Genomic DNA, 15,032 nt, shown 5'->3' with positions numbered 1-15,032 from the left:
ACTACGTCATGACTTGAGTCATTTTTGACACTTACTTGCCGGATTGTTTTTTAATTTATTTATTCATTTATTTTACAAGGTATGTTAGTGTTTAAAAAAAATAAAGTATCCCTTTAATTTATTGTAGGGGTTCACAAGCTGGAACAAGCGTGACTTCAATCAGTTCATAAAAGCGAATGAGAAGTACGGGCGAGACGACATCGACAACATCGCCCGCGAAGTAGAAGGGAAGAGCCCCGAGGAAGTCATTGAATATTCCGGTAGGGTGCGACTCCCGAGATTACACCTCACTGTCCCGTATTCATCCAGCTCACTCCACCGACCGTGTGCGTGTTTTTATTCGTAGTGAAACAGAAATTCATATCAAGTGGGGGAAAAAAATAAATACATTTCCATATTCAGACAGTGTAAAGCTCTTTCTCTGTTGTAAAGCTGTTTCTTGGGAGATGTGGAGAGAGTGTGATGCAGGTTCTGTGTGTTTTAAAGCCGTTTTCTGGGAAAGGTGCAATGAGCTCCAGGACATTGAGAAGATCATGGCTCAGATTGAGCGCGGCGAGGCTCGAATCCAGAGGAGGATCAGCATCAAGAAAGCTCTGGACGTCAAGGTACTCCCTTCCAGATTTTCAGAACTGACGATTGGCCTGTTTCGTGTTCACCACTGACTGTGTTTCAAACTTTGTTATTTGTTCAAACGGATCATGAGCCCTTATGTTTTTGTACGGCTGTTCCAGATCGCACGCTACAAGGCCCCGTTTCACCAGTTACGGATACAGTACGGCACCAGCAAAGGGAAGAACTACACCGAGGAGGAGGACAGGTTCCTGATCTGTATGCTGCACAAGATGGGCTTCGACAAGGAGAACGTTTACGAGGAGCTGCGTCAGTGCGTTCGCAATGCGCCCCAGTTCCGATTCGACTGGTTCATAAAGTCCCGCACTGCCATGGTACGCCAAAGGCACAAAAAAAACAAAAAAAAAAAACCTATTAAACGTGTTTTTCATAACTGCCCGGGACAGTCTTTTTCCGCAACGGTCTTCACTCCACTTTGTTTCCTTTTCACATTATGTATGATGGTTATTTGCAGGAGGACAAAGTAATATTTTCCATAAATCATTTCCTTTCACCCCACCGACAAATTTGGTTTCCGTTTGAAAATAAGCACAGCAAAGAGTTATGGGAGATAATGAACGCAGTTATGAGCCCGTCACGGCGCATTCGTAAACATAATGGCCCACGTCAGTTTATTTTATATTGGCCAGGGGTGTACCGTTAAGTCGAAAACGCACGTCTCATTTATTAAAATCTGTAATTGTTACCATTCCCAAGTGTGTTTACTACGCACTTTATCATCCTCAAGTTGACATTCAAGCTTTTGTAATTTGCACTCTATTTAGATTGCCGGAATGAACAAATATTTATATTTTTTGCTCATAATGTATTATTCAGGCAACATGTACAGTTTTTTAAAATGCTGAAAGCGCAAAATAAATGATAAATAGATTAATCATAGAGAACATAATATGACCACCCTTGCCCAACTGTGGTTCATCTTTCTTTGCCTTGTGTTCAGGAGCTTCAGAGACGCTGCAACACGCTCATCTCGCTGATCGAGAAGGAGAACATGGAGATCGAGGAGAAGGAGCGTGCTGAAAAAAAGAAGAGGGCCCCAAAAACTCAGACTGTAAGTATTGTACACCCTAAAATCCATCTGCCTAAACATTTAATTTCTCCTTGTTATTGTAGTCTTGTTAGAGATGTAATTTGCATGTGTTCAGGATCTGGAGTTTTATTCTTGGTTAGCAGAGATGGTTGACCTTAGTGTATGGGAATGTTGTGTGAGAATCTTGTTAGTCCAGTCTAGTACTGCTGCTCTTATTAATCGGGTGAATGGACTTATGCAAGCCCCTCTGAATTACAGCATCTGCAGAATGAGAGAAGTGTAATGTAAAAATAATAATATTTTAATAATAATTTATTCCCAAAATGTGTTTGTTGCATAGTTAAACGTTCAGTGTTAAATTAAGTCATACAGAGCATATGGTCCCAATTGGACTTGTATGTACTCTTAGAGCCGAATTAGCACTGGACGTTTTACGCATTGCGGCATACGATCTGTGTCTCTGATGTCTTTTCGGTCGCCTCTTTTCCCAGGTGCAGAAAAGGAAAGCGGACACGTCTTCTGAGTCCTCCGGGCGCAAAGACAAGAAAGTGAAAACCTGAGGGTTCCCCGTGCCACGTTACCATCACCAGTCAACGACCAGCTTTCACGCCAAGCGCATTACGTTCATTAGCGATCCGCGGCGCAAATTTGCGGTGGAAGGGAGTTGCTACTTATAATTCTAACTCCATTTTATAATACTTTTGGTTGCAATTGTTCGATGCACTTTGAAACTTTACAATTTGTGTCCGTTGAATGGTTTTTATCGTCCCATGTCCTGTTAAGTTCGCATGCTAAGAGAAGGGCCTTTGTACGCCTGCGTTTTTACTATTTCCGGACATATCAGAAATGGCTTGGAAGCTTTATGCTGGAGGAATTATGTTGGGGGGGAGGGGTTGGTTTTGGGTTTGCCAATTGTCCTTTGATTGTTATGTATATAGCTCATCGCTTTGCACAAACCTTTAGCACTTTCCTTTACTTTAAAGTGCATTTTACCGATGCAGCCCAGCTATTTTCCATATATGTATTTTAAACTCTGAAATGTGGTTTAGTGTTTCATTTGTTGTAATGATCAGTTCAGTATTATTAAACAAATATAAAAGTTGAGCCGCGTGCGGCGTTCACACTATGTTTGTCCGTTCCTTTCAGAAAACATCTGGATGCGTTTGACGACATTCACAACACATGCCACCTGCTAGACGGTGCAGTGCACATACTGTAACCGTAGCAACTTTGGAGCGTCTCTACTGTTGCTTACTGTTAGGTGTGTTTAAATATCACCACAGTTCTTTTCAGAACTGTATTCTGTTTTGTTCGGATCATTGAAAATTGTAATTTCCCAGAATATTTCAAGCCAACCCGTGACCATATGCAGTTGAAAAGGCTTGTGATCAGTCGCTCAAATATTACACAAGTAAAATGCAAGAAAAAAAAACGTGATTAGCACAGTATTTCTTTTCTGTTTGATTTCAGATTTTTGTACAAAATAATTGCAGCATTGCCTATCACATCTCTTATTCACACTTGAAACAGAAAACCTGGCCACTGATTTGGTCGACTACTGTTTTTGGTCACACTGACTGGTAGGAATAAATAAAAAACGAGTTTCTTGAATAATGTTTTCTGTGTTTATAACGTTACTTATATGATAATATTTTTGCTCAAATACAAGTATGTTTGAAGCACAGTCCTGACAGAATTAACCCAGCTTGTTTTTTATGGTAGTCTGAGGTTGCAAAATGAGTGCCAACTGCTTGTAGTTAAGTTATGTAATGTCAGTTCATTACACATAACCAAGGTAGAGCTTTTCTGAGCTGTCTGGGAACAGGGTGTACTGTAACAAAGACTGTTCCGGTGTTATTTGTCCATCAGACACATAATAGTTTTGCTCAAATACAAGTATGTTTGAAGCACAGTCCTGACAGAATTAACCCAGCTTGTTTTTTATGGTAGTCTGAGGTTGCAAAATTAATGCCAACTGCTTGTAGTTAAGTTATGTAATGTCAGTTCATTACACATAACCAAGGTAGAGCTTTTCTGAGCTGTCTGGGAACTGTCTGTACTGTAACAAAGACTGTTCCGGCGTTATTTGTCCATCAGACAGTAAGTCGGATTGTGTTTATAGTCATCGAGTAATGAGAGCGTGTGTCCACACGGGGGCATTTTAATACTGTGAAGAAATGCAAAACCCACTCGCCCAACGACCATCTTCATTTGGTAGTAAGCTGATGAGCACTCCCAATTATGCTTTTGTCTTGTAGTCAGAACAGACACGCATTGTATACACAAATATGAACACGAATCCGGCGTCTTGTTGCAACAATGCACGTGTTTACTCATGCCAGACTGGAGGCCGGCATCTATTATGGGTTAATGCTGTTTACTGTATGAGTGAATACAAAAATTGCAACAATAAATAAATAATTTATCAGGGAAAGTCGTCACCTTGACGTCTGTATGCATAATTCAATGTGCTTGCCGGTATTGCCGTGTTTGTGCTTGTAGGTCCTGATTTTAAGTATGAATGACATGTATACATGTTCATTGCAGTCAATTTTCCCTCTAACTAGAGCTTTTACACAGTAGAGCTGTGTTTATACACCCAGCAGTAAATATCTATATTAATTTCGCTTCATTTTATCAAAAGGGAAAATGTAAAGACTGGGCATTTCGATGCGTTTGAGGCCACCTTTCATGAAATTGCTGCGAACATCATTTAAGTTGCAGTGTCATCTGGTTTGTGTTGTCCGGTATGTTCAGAAATTCTCAGACACGCACTGTTTGATCGGTTCTGAATCAGTGCTTCTTCAAATGAAGCAAGGTTACTGAATGACCATGAAACTGGGCAACATGGCGTTCTTTCATGCAGCCTCAGTGGCATGTAATTGATGTCATTTCAAAATAACAAATAAAACACTTTTTTTTTTCTTTAGATATTTTATTAGAATCATAATAACGAGACATATGCCTCAACATGTTCTTCCTGCATTAGCCGTCGTGATTTACTGTTAATGTGTCACACAAGCCCTCCAATAACCAGAAAATCCAGGGTGAATTGCAATCTCATAAAAGAGTGCCTCCAAAACTAAACAGAGAGCTGTGTGACTTTATCGGCTTCATAAAACTCCTGCCCCATACTGCTGTTGAACAATGGACTATCTATAATTAAGAAATGATGAGGCCCACAGAGATTACCATCAACCGATGTGTAAAAAAAAAGGGAGCCATCTTGAATTATGGCAGACATTCGTCTGTCTGCTTCGCTATGCATGTCCTTGGTTTCCACTCAAGGCCTTTAAAATTATGTTTTATTAATATAATTTGAGATTTTTTGGGTTGTTTTACAGCCGGTCTCCTCTCAGACGGTTAAAAAGGAGAGAAAATTTATGAATTACCTTCCAATTAGTGGTCCATTGTGGACGGAAGAGCTTCGGGGAGGTTTTGTTTGGTAAAACTAAAGCATTTATTTGAGGTTCACAAACAATCTAATTATTTAAAAGGTTACACTTTTGTTTTGTATGATGCCCAGGGAGTTTCACACTGTAGGAGCATGGTGTTTCCGACACACAACAATTTCTAATTTCTGTGTTTGTTGGTGTGGTTAAAGAGGATGTGACAAGTTCAGTAAGAAGCTAGGAGAGCAGTATTGGCAGACTAACCACTTCCTGGAAGACAGGTCATAGTTGGGCTTGGTATCGTGTTCCAGGTTTTTTGAGTCATCCTTCCCAATGTCTCCTTTAAACACAGGACAGCTAGGGACATCCATCCTGCTCCTTGTTCAGCACTATAAAGGTGGTGGAGTTAGACCGATTGGAGACCGTTATTTAAGCTTATTAAGTTAAATGAAGCACTTCGTCGGGGGCCGAGAGCCGAAATGTCAAATTAACTTTTGAGTTTTGTGCCACTGAATAAGAAAAGGGGTCCATAAAGATACAGGCTCACAGTATATCATAAAAACTGCTGCATTAATCACAGTGATAAATGTATTGGAAGGACCGATACAATAATAAGCGGACCATAAATCTTGAGTAGGTGGTGTAAAATGGAATTCCGAAGGATGTTTTTACCGGGGATGTATGTGAACCAACAAATTAAAACCGGGACGCACCTTCCTTACAGAATACTTCAAAAGCCACTGAGCCTTGTTAATACGTTTCCAAAGTCCAAATACGTAAGCAATTCGGTGACAAGAAAAGATACTGTGACCAAAAGCAGCTCTGAAGGAATGTCACTATTGATTTGAATAGAGAGAACGCTCTTCCAACAGGACAGAGAAAGAGACTCAGAGTTCCATGTGCCAATGCTCATCTGCTCTATTGATTTTAATGACACCAATATCTTTCAGCGGTATGTGTATCAACGCTGCAGCGGTATAGCCTGAGAAGTCGGACGGTTAGCAGCTAAAAACGTCCCCCCTGCATTCTCGGCTGCACCCGCTGATGGGTTCTTCACAGGTCTGCGCCTCTGTATCACCGAAGAGCGGGAAGGTTTTTCTCCCCCCTCTCCTGCAACAACCCCCCCTCCACCCCACCTACCTGCCTTGAGGTCATGTAAACCAGTAGCCTGGCGTGTGTCTCAGGGCGTGACGGATCGTTTAAGCCCTCAGTGCCGAGGGTAACGGCACTGGGTCCACCTCCATCTTCTGGTATTCACGCAGGTTAATGTGATTGCAGAAGCTCTCGCCTCTTCTTCAGCCCTGACCTTCCGGCCTTTTCCAAACAACTTTCTCCTCCGTTTTGAGCCGTCGAGTCGCCGGATTAGCGAAACGCGGGTCCGTAAGCTCTCCTGATTGGGGGGGCCCCGTATCTCTCCCTGCCGTAGAAGTTAGCGTCGGTGGGGGAGGGTAGTTAATTAATGGATGGGACTGGCTGAAATGTAAACTGAAATCTGGTGAACGGCGTACGCCCCTTTGACAGTAATGGATGTTGAAAGACAGATTTGTTTTACATAAGACCTCAAACAGTACATGAAAAATGAGTCTGTCAGTCGCTGCCCCCGATTGAATCTGAAGTGTAATGTGCTTCATGCTTCAGAATGAGTGATGTATTGAAGCAAGTTTATTTATTTTTTTACAGGATTTAAAGCACGTGTTTTTATTCGTAGATGATGCATTATTGATGTTTTATTGCACACAACAAATTGCTGTCATTTTATTTATCCAGTTCCTGCTTACTTTTTCCACAAATCTCATTTCATGAATATCATTGGTCACTGCACAATAACACCCGTTGTTAACGATGTTGCTGCATTTCCAAATACAGTATTCATGATGTACACCCTTCGGTTTCGGCTGATCGCTGATTGCATGATGAACTCTTTAGATGAACTCACGCCTACCTTCCATTCCTGGGGACAAAAAGTAGACCACCCGACAACAGTTCCTTTAAGTGACAGTTAAGAACAAGCTCTTTAGCATGGGCACTGTAGGCGTACAGACTCCATTTCAAAGACTGCTTGGGATGTCATAAGGCAGCTTGAGCCAGGAGGAGCTGCTCCTGAGATAGGTTCAGATGATCAAGGACAGATTGAGCAGGCCCAGTAATACAAGTATACAAATATACAGTGGCTCCACTTTTTGCATACTTTATTGTGTTGTGGATTTCATTTTAAATGGACAGAATTGCCATTCCTGCCAATCTACAGTCATAATATGACAAAGTGAAAAGAAAGAGAATTTGTAAAGAGTGGAAATTATATACTGCATATCTGTACTGCATACACAAGCTATATCTATAAACTATTTGTATGGTTGTCATTATAATTGTGCACTGCAATAGTTTTCTGTGACTGGGCATTCAACATGTTGTTCATGTGTACATCCACTAGCACAAACAAACTTCCCCGGAGAATAACAAAGCAACAGCATCCTTGAGAAATGTATTATTCAGACATCACCACTGATACATCATGGTATTATGTATTTCAAACAAAGTGCTATTATAATATGACAAATTCCAGATCCTATTCATTTTCCCTGATTTGCAAGAACGGAGCGTCAACATTTAGTCAGTTTCCACATTTATTCATTCTAAATATTACTGAGCTTACTAGAAATAGGCTGCCAAGATCCTTGAACGTCACTATAAGATTTCTATCAAACCGCTTTCCCTGTGCCCCCAAGCAGGGTTTCTTTATGAATTAATTATGTTTACATTTCTGATTATGTTCATTTGATGCTTCGTTAGGTCTTCAAAGAGGAGCAATACTTACAGGACAGTATTGAAACCACAGTATTCCCAATCGTCAAGCATAACTGGCATGTTAGCATGTGCTTTTTCCATACATGGCTTTTCATTTGATACTGTTTGTAATTTCAAGGCATGAGTTTTGATTATTATGGCCCACATCTGCTTTGTAAGATGCGCACATATGAAACAAAACTGGGTGGGTAGGACTTGGGTTAGGTACTCAGGCCTTTCATTACTTAAAGCTGCAATTTGTAACTTTTTTTTAGAAAGATATCAGGGAATGGTCATGCTTAACTGATAGCAATCATATAAGAAGCTACTGTGAGAGAAATCCAGCTACTGTACACTGTCTTTATGTCCTGACATTCTGCTAAAACTAACAAAACGTTACATTTATATAGCACTTTTCTCACACTCAAAACACTTAAGTGATGAGGGGGAACTCTCCTCGGCTACCACCAATGTGCAGCACCCACACCTGGGTGATGCAATGGCAGCAATTTTTCATTAGAATGCTAACCGCACACCAGCTAAGTTTGAGAGGGAGCGCACAATTTAGTGGCAATATTATTTACATGTATTTTGTGCATTGTACAGTAAGTATATTTAGTGAATCGCAAAACACAACACTTGTTTTACAAATTACAAAACTACCAATCCTGTTTTACAGATCTCGAAATACAAGTCATAAAATACAAATTATATTTACTAGATTTCCATGTATGTTAGAAGTGTATGCACCAATCAAAATGAAGGTACCCACAGCTAATCGGGGGAAGAGTAGCTAATAACCAAACGTGAAACAGATCTCACTGAGGTCAGAATTCCTTCAGCTGACTTGCTAGTTCTGTAAACATAGAATGGTGGATATTGACTTATTCATTAAAGCTAAGATTCTTCACTGATTTTTTACCCGTCTCCATTTAATTTTGATGCCTCAGACCGATATAAGCAAATTAACATAAGCAAAATTTATTTCAAGTGGGTAAAAAGAGAAAAGAAAAAAAAAGCCTATCCCTAGCACCAAACAGACAATTCCAAACCGAATGTGGCCATTCCAAAAGGAAACTGCAGGTACAGTAGCTACAATAGTGGCCTGATTTTTCTCCTGCACGTGTGGAGGTGCTTGGATTAACCTCTGCCACACTGTGATTCCACTTCCTTGGGCAGGACGCAGCCCAGACTTCTCATTATAAACCATTATTACTCTCAGTACAAAGGCCAGAATAATACATCCACATATTATGTTGGTTAAATGAGCCATAAATCCAATCTCAGCGTGTTATTTTTTTTCAGACTGCTTCAAAACTCACAATTTCCTCAGAATTATGCTCCAAATAGGAAAACGGGCAAGACATTTAAAAATAAGAGACAGTCAGTGCAGGAAAAAAAATGTATCGTTCTTTTAACGGTCTGGTCTCATTATTTAGATTTCAAGCTTTAAAGGTACAAAAGGTACGCTTTTTGTGTTAAAACATTGTTGCAAAAATGGCTAACTGATATGTTGACTCACCCTCTGCCTGTGTTTATAGTCCTTAAATCCGGGTTTCAAAATATACAGTTGACGGACCGACGCTTTGTACCAAAACATTGTATAGCTGTACAATAACTCAAGCTCACTGGTGGAAAATTGCCACAGCCAATGGCATGCCGGGGAGGGGGTTTTCAACATCAGCACATTCACAGAGAAGAGGGAGTGACCGTTAGAAGTCCGAAATGACCTATTGTACCTTTAAGAAAAGAAAGTCAACAACAACCAAAAGGCTTTCAAGGGGAATTACTGTTAACTTTAAGGAATGGTTGCATCTAGAGACAATTGAGTATATACATATAACCACCAAAAATGTATCTTTTGTGGATCAATGGGCTGCTATTTGCAATGTTGTTTTTATATGCCATTTCAAATGACCAATCATCTTAAACATCCACAACTTTAACATGGCAATGAAATATTATTTAGATGAATCAGATCAAAGGCATGCTTCATCAAGTGCTGTGTCCTTTTGTCCACCACTTTAATGACAAAAAAATCAGGTATGTAGGATTTTACATGATATATTGTTCCTGGTATTTGAAGGGATCACTAACAATTGTATCTGAATGGTATCCTACATCAGGTTTAACATCACAGCTAAATATAATAAATTGGCATGTATCAATTGAATGACTCCATGTAACATGGACACAAAATGGCATTAATGCACATAGTTGTATTTACCTTATTGAATGTAGTTATGGATATTTAATACTAAAGACGTGAAATGCAATGACATATTGACGTGTGGAAAAGATGGTTACAATGGGTATGGCTAGGGCAGTTAAAAGCGTTGTACAACCATCTCTGAACTATGACTAAATTGCTGAATAGAAAAGTATGCAAACCGAGCCATCAGAATAAGAAACCATCCTTGCTGTATAAAAGCCTGAAAATAAAAATCCCAATGCGTTTTCATACTCGTCCATCAAAGCACAATGGCAACTTACAAGTGTGTGATTATGCAGTGAACCACATCCTGCTTGCAGCTCCATAAACTAAAGCAGTTTGTTCACCATTATCTCGGAAGCGCGAATCGAAAGCTGAATGTTGAAATTAGTTTAAAATGGCCTTCGCCGGCAACAGCCATTGTGTGTTTTGCTTAGAATAAGCATCTTAAATGTATGTAAATTTTCGAATTTGAAGTCTATGCTACTTCGATGGAGTAAATTTCTCGTCTGGACCAGTGCTGCGCGAGATCCTGTTCTCATGCACAGAGCAAGTCATCTGTGACAATCAGTGAGGAGACTGAGCAGAGCCCATGAATTAGTCCTCGGCAGAAGGCGACCCGCTGTGCCAAGAAGCTACCCTCACCAGGATTTACAATTCAGAGCACCGCCTCACTCAGATCTTAAAGACCCAATCATTGCCGCAACTCTGTGACAGAGTCACAGTTATGATGTTTGTTAAATGAACCATAAATCCAATCTGCACGTTGTTCTGAACTGAATCCAAACAAGGAGGATGAAGTGCCAGTGGATAGGGCGATATTCTCTGGGAAGAAAAAAACGAAAGCAAGAAAAAAAAAGTTTCGCTGTTTCTACAGTCGCAGTGGTTTAGACGTGATGGAGCTGAGAGATTATCATCACTGGTGAGAGTAAACATTTACAGCAGGAGCAATCGTTCCCTCACAAAGTGACAGCCATGTCGCTTTCTGAGTGAGTTCAAATGGGAGGGGCTACAATATGGATGTTTTATTCAAACTAAAAACCTATATATATATATATATATATATATATATATATATATATATATATATATATATATATATGTATTTACATCAGTGCTCTTATCGTGCAGCACCCCCTTGTAGCCTGGTGTACTTACCTTCCTTTAAAATGACAACTCCTGAATTGCCATGGTTTTTGTGTTTGTGTTTAGTACCTTGTGCTTGTGTTTTTCCAAATGGTACAGCATTTCCCCATTTTCTTGTTTGGAAAATCAGGGTCACAGTACTGGTGTGAATTAATTGACTATGTTGGGGGAAGGGAATCAATATACCTCAATGCAGTACATGGCACACGTCAGGGTCTGCACAATAACTGCGTGGGTGTGAGTTTGTTCTTCTCACACATATCTTACATGACATCCTAACCTATGCCTTTTATTCATTCATTCTATTGACTGTCATTTATATTCAGTAGAATGTAGCCAAAAACATCCTTCAACAGCAGGATGTAGTAACCATTTCAACTGGGAGTTTTTTTCCATGTAATCCTCCCAGTGGTGATTCCTTAAGTATCAGCTATTTTTGCTATATTTTTCTATTGCTTAGCAGCTGCTCTTCCCCATTCCCTGCCTGCACCCAAAAGACTCCTGTATCAACTGGCGAATGAGCCACTGCAGACTGCCACCATTGTTTTTCGCCCACAATGCATCTGTCCCCTACCAATAGCTCAATGAATAAAACACCTGCTCCTGCTAATACTGGCAACAGCTTAGCTCTGATTGGTGATACAGTGTTTGCCTTTCCTGATTGGGCGATGTTTGCATCACACATGCATGCTTTTTGAGGGGCTCCACGGTAGTGAGGTAAAGTCTATTTTTTACGGTCCACAGAGAATGCGGTAATGAACAAGGAGGTGAAGTTATGTGAGTTGTCATGCATCCTACTGAGTGTACTAAAGTCTTTTCTTCTTAAATACAAACAAAATAATACATATGAAACAGAAGTGACTGTTATAAGAAGTGACAAAAATGTAAGAACATCTAATGGTTCCTGTCCAAGTTTAAACAAAGGTGGCACACACAGTGAATTGCCCTAGGTAATGTTATTCCTATGGCTTTTATAAAAATAGCTTTTGCCTTGATAATTTTACCTTGAGAATGCTCTTCTGCGAGATATTTGTTGAGTCCCTAATTCTCAGAGCTTAAGTGATGTGAACACGGCAGGTCAAGGTTGTGGAAAACCGGTGGTGCTCTATGCATTTAAATGTGAGTAGCACACCATCATCAGTTAGCAATACTGCAACAACCATTATACTGATACATTTATGAATACACTGAAAAAAAGGTTCCATTGGATAAACCTAAAGTGTTACTTCAATTTGTTGCACTTATATTTTTTTAGGTGATATAAGTATAACAAACAGAAGTAAAACATTTTTGTTTTATTTACTGAAACATTTTTTTCATTGTAGTAATTACATTAAAACTTAAGATAGTCTATTACATAAGATCACTGATTTTGCATCGATTAATATAATATTGTTTTTGTAAGAAAAATAAACATATCGTAGATGTCGTCCTTAATGCAAATAGATAATGCAATTTCAATTAGACATTAACATTTTGTAGTACCAATGCAGGAATTTAGCAAAATTGCAGCTGAATAATTTAGTTGGTATTACTTACTACTTCTGTTAAATCAGTCATTTCTTGAAAATATGCACACTGAGAATATAAACAGAGAAAAAAAAACCACATCAATAAAAATAGACAAAATCATCGATATTTTGCCATTAGTATATGCATTGCTTGATTTTTGTGAAGAAAAATGTCATTCTAGAAGCTCATTTCACATGAATAGCCCATTCCATTAATGATCGGCCTTATAAATATAAATGCATTTAAAATGGAAAACTGCAAAGAGATTTTCCTCAAAAGATTACAATTAATTTGGAATGTTATTACATTTCTTCAACAGAAGCATTGGGGTGTTGATTACCTTCTAGGATTATCACTTTAATTTAATTGGTTTCTAATATTTGTTTTGACATAATGAAATAGGCTCCCTGTGTAAATGGACAGGACAAACAATTTTGATTTAACTTGGTACTTTCAATTCAATGACACCACGCTGACTTATACAAAACTCACGTTTGGCTAGAGGGAAAAAAGTTTAGAGGAATCAACTTTTTTCAAGCACAAACCAGAACCTATATAAAAGTAATGACTTTGATAACACATACTGTAGTTGAGCAATAAGCTTACATCATAAACATTAAACATCATACACAGAGTTATTAATGTACATGCACTGAGCACTTTATTGGGTATTTATCCTTTTTTTAAATTTACTCATTTTACTCATTGCTGCTGTAGCCTATCCACTTAGTTATGCTGCGTTGTGTGTTCAGAGATGCTCTTCTGCATACCACTGTTGTAATGCGTGGTTATTTGCGTTACCGGCACCTTCCTGTCAGCTTCGACCAGTCTGACCCTTCTCCTCCGACCTCTCATTAATAATGCGTTTTTGTCTTCAGAACTGCCACTCACTGGATGTTTTTTAGTTGTTTGCACCATTCTCTGCATGCATATTGTGCATGAAAATCCCAGGAGATCAGCAGTTTCTGAGATACTGAAACCACCCTGTCTGGCAGCAACAATCATTCCACAGTCAAAGTGAAAAAAATTAGATCACATTTCTTCCCCATTTCTTGGTCTGAACAACTGAACCTCTTTACCACGTCCAATAATGTGGCAGCAACTAACTAAATATTTGCATTAACATACATAACATACATAACATACATGTCTACCTAATGAATTGCTCACTGAGTGTATATGGGTTTCCATGTCACACTGGTATCCAGACAATTTTAGCTAAAAATCTTACATGGCGCCACTAAAATTCCACTTGGGAGGACTACAGTGGTGTACACTCTCTGTTTAGCTTCTTTTTTTGCTTCCAGGCATTTTGTTTGAGGAGGCATTTAAAAATACATGTTGTTTGTGTTGCATTTGTATGCATTAATAAGGCACTTTCTTTTTGTCATTTCCTTGGTGTTACTTTAAGTCATGCCTGCTGCACTCATTTTAAATGAAATGTTATCTGTCTCTGCTGGGTAATGTCACATTAAATATTTCTCAGCAATAAAAAACAATCTGCTTCAATGGGTTTGTCAGCATCCAAAGTGTTCCGTCAGACTTTACTGGAAACTTTGTACAATTCTGAGACCTGTTGCTAAGAAACAGAAATCATATTCTAAAAGTTGGCTCAAGGAAAGTGAGAATGTTAAGAAATGATCATTTACGATGGGAAAATTGAATGCCCATTGCGTTTCTGAAGATATGCACTGATTATGTTAGTTCAGCTTCATGTTGGGTGTTTAACCTGTGTATACAGGGTGCTTCACAGCTATATAAAAATCACAGCGGATGTTTGTATCCGATTCTGATACAAGACCCACATAAACAACCAACGATCAATGTGCAAGATATTTATTTAACATTTTAAATCTTTGTGAAGATTAAATGTCATAGACCTGCAAATGCCTGTCCTAGCACAGGAAACCAGGACTAAAGAAATATGCTTTGATTTGATTAGTGATTGAATCCTACCTGATGAATTCAGATTGACATCACTGTTTCACAGAACTGATGAGCTGGTCAAAAATAATATACACAAAGCCAACTCAGTAATATACTGTAATAATGCATTCTTCTTAGAGCATGCTATATGCTTGCTTGTGACAGAAATGTGTTCTGGACGAGTTAGCTTTCTGAATATAAATTGTTCATCAGCTCATCAGTTGTGTGAAATGCAGTGATGTGAATCAGGGAGGGGGGGTTCTCCTTCAGGTAGGGTTTTATCACTTGTCACTCAGTGCTTTCAGACGGAATACGGGGAAAGCAAAACATCAGATGTAAAAAGCACAATTGTACACACAGCATAACCTCTGCTCACCTTCCTTAAATCTACATCCCAAAT

General features: G+C 39.1%; 1 protein-coding gene across 1 annotated transcript in view; it reads left to right on the top strand.

Moving 5' to 3' along the window:
- smarca1 (SWI/SNF related, matrix associated, actin dependent regulator of chromatin, subfamily a, member 1) overlaps positions 1–2,764 on the top strand; it is a 28,653-nt gene extending 25,889 nt beyond the window's left edge. The window contains exons 20-24 of the mRNA XM_061248585.1: positions 128–260; positions 487–605; positions 732–944; positions 1,571–1,681; positions 2,152–2,764. Of these exons, the coding sequence (XP_061104569.1) occupies positions 128–260; positions 487–605; positions 732–944; positions 1,571–1,681; positions 2,152–2,220 (645 nt within the window). The 3' untranslated portion in view covers positions 2,221–2,764. The remainder of the gene's footprint in view (positions 1–127; positions 261–486; positions 606–731; positions 945–1,570; positions 1,682–2,151) is intronic.
- The last annotated feature ends 12,268 nt before the right edge of the window (positions 2,765–15,032 follow it).

This window comes from Conger conger, chromosome 7, assembly GCF_963514075.1.
Source record: "Conger conger chromosome 7, fConCon1.1, whole genome shotgun sequence".
Classification (NCBI taxonomy): domain Eukaryota; kingdom Metazoa; phylum Chordata; class Actinopteri; order Anguilliformes; family Congridae; genus Conger; species Conger conger.
Note: the sequence above shows the minus strand (reverse complement) of the source record. Positions and strands in the feature narration are given on the sequence as shown.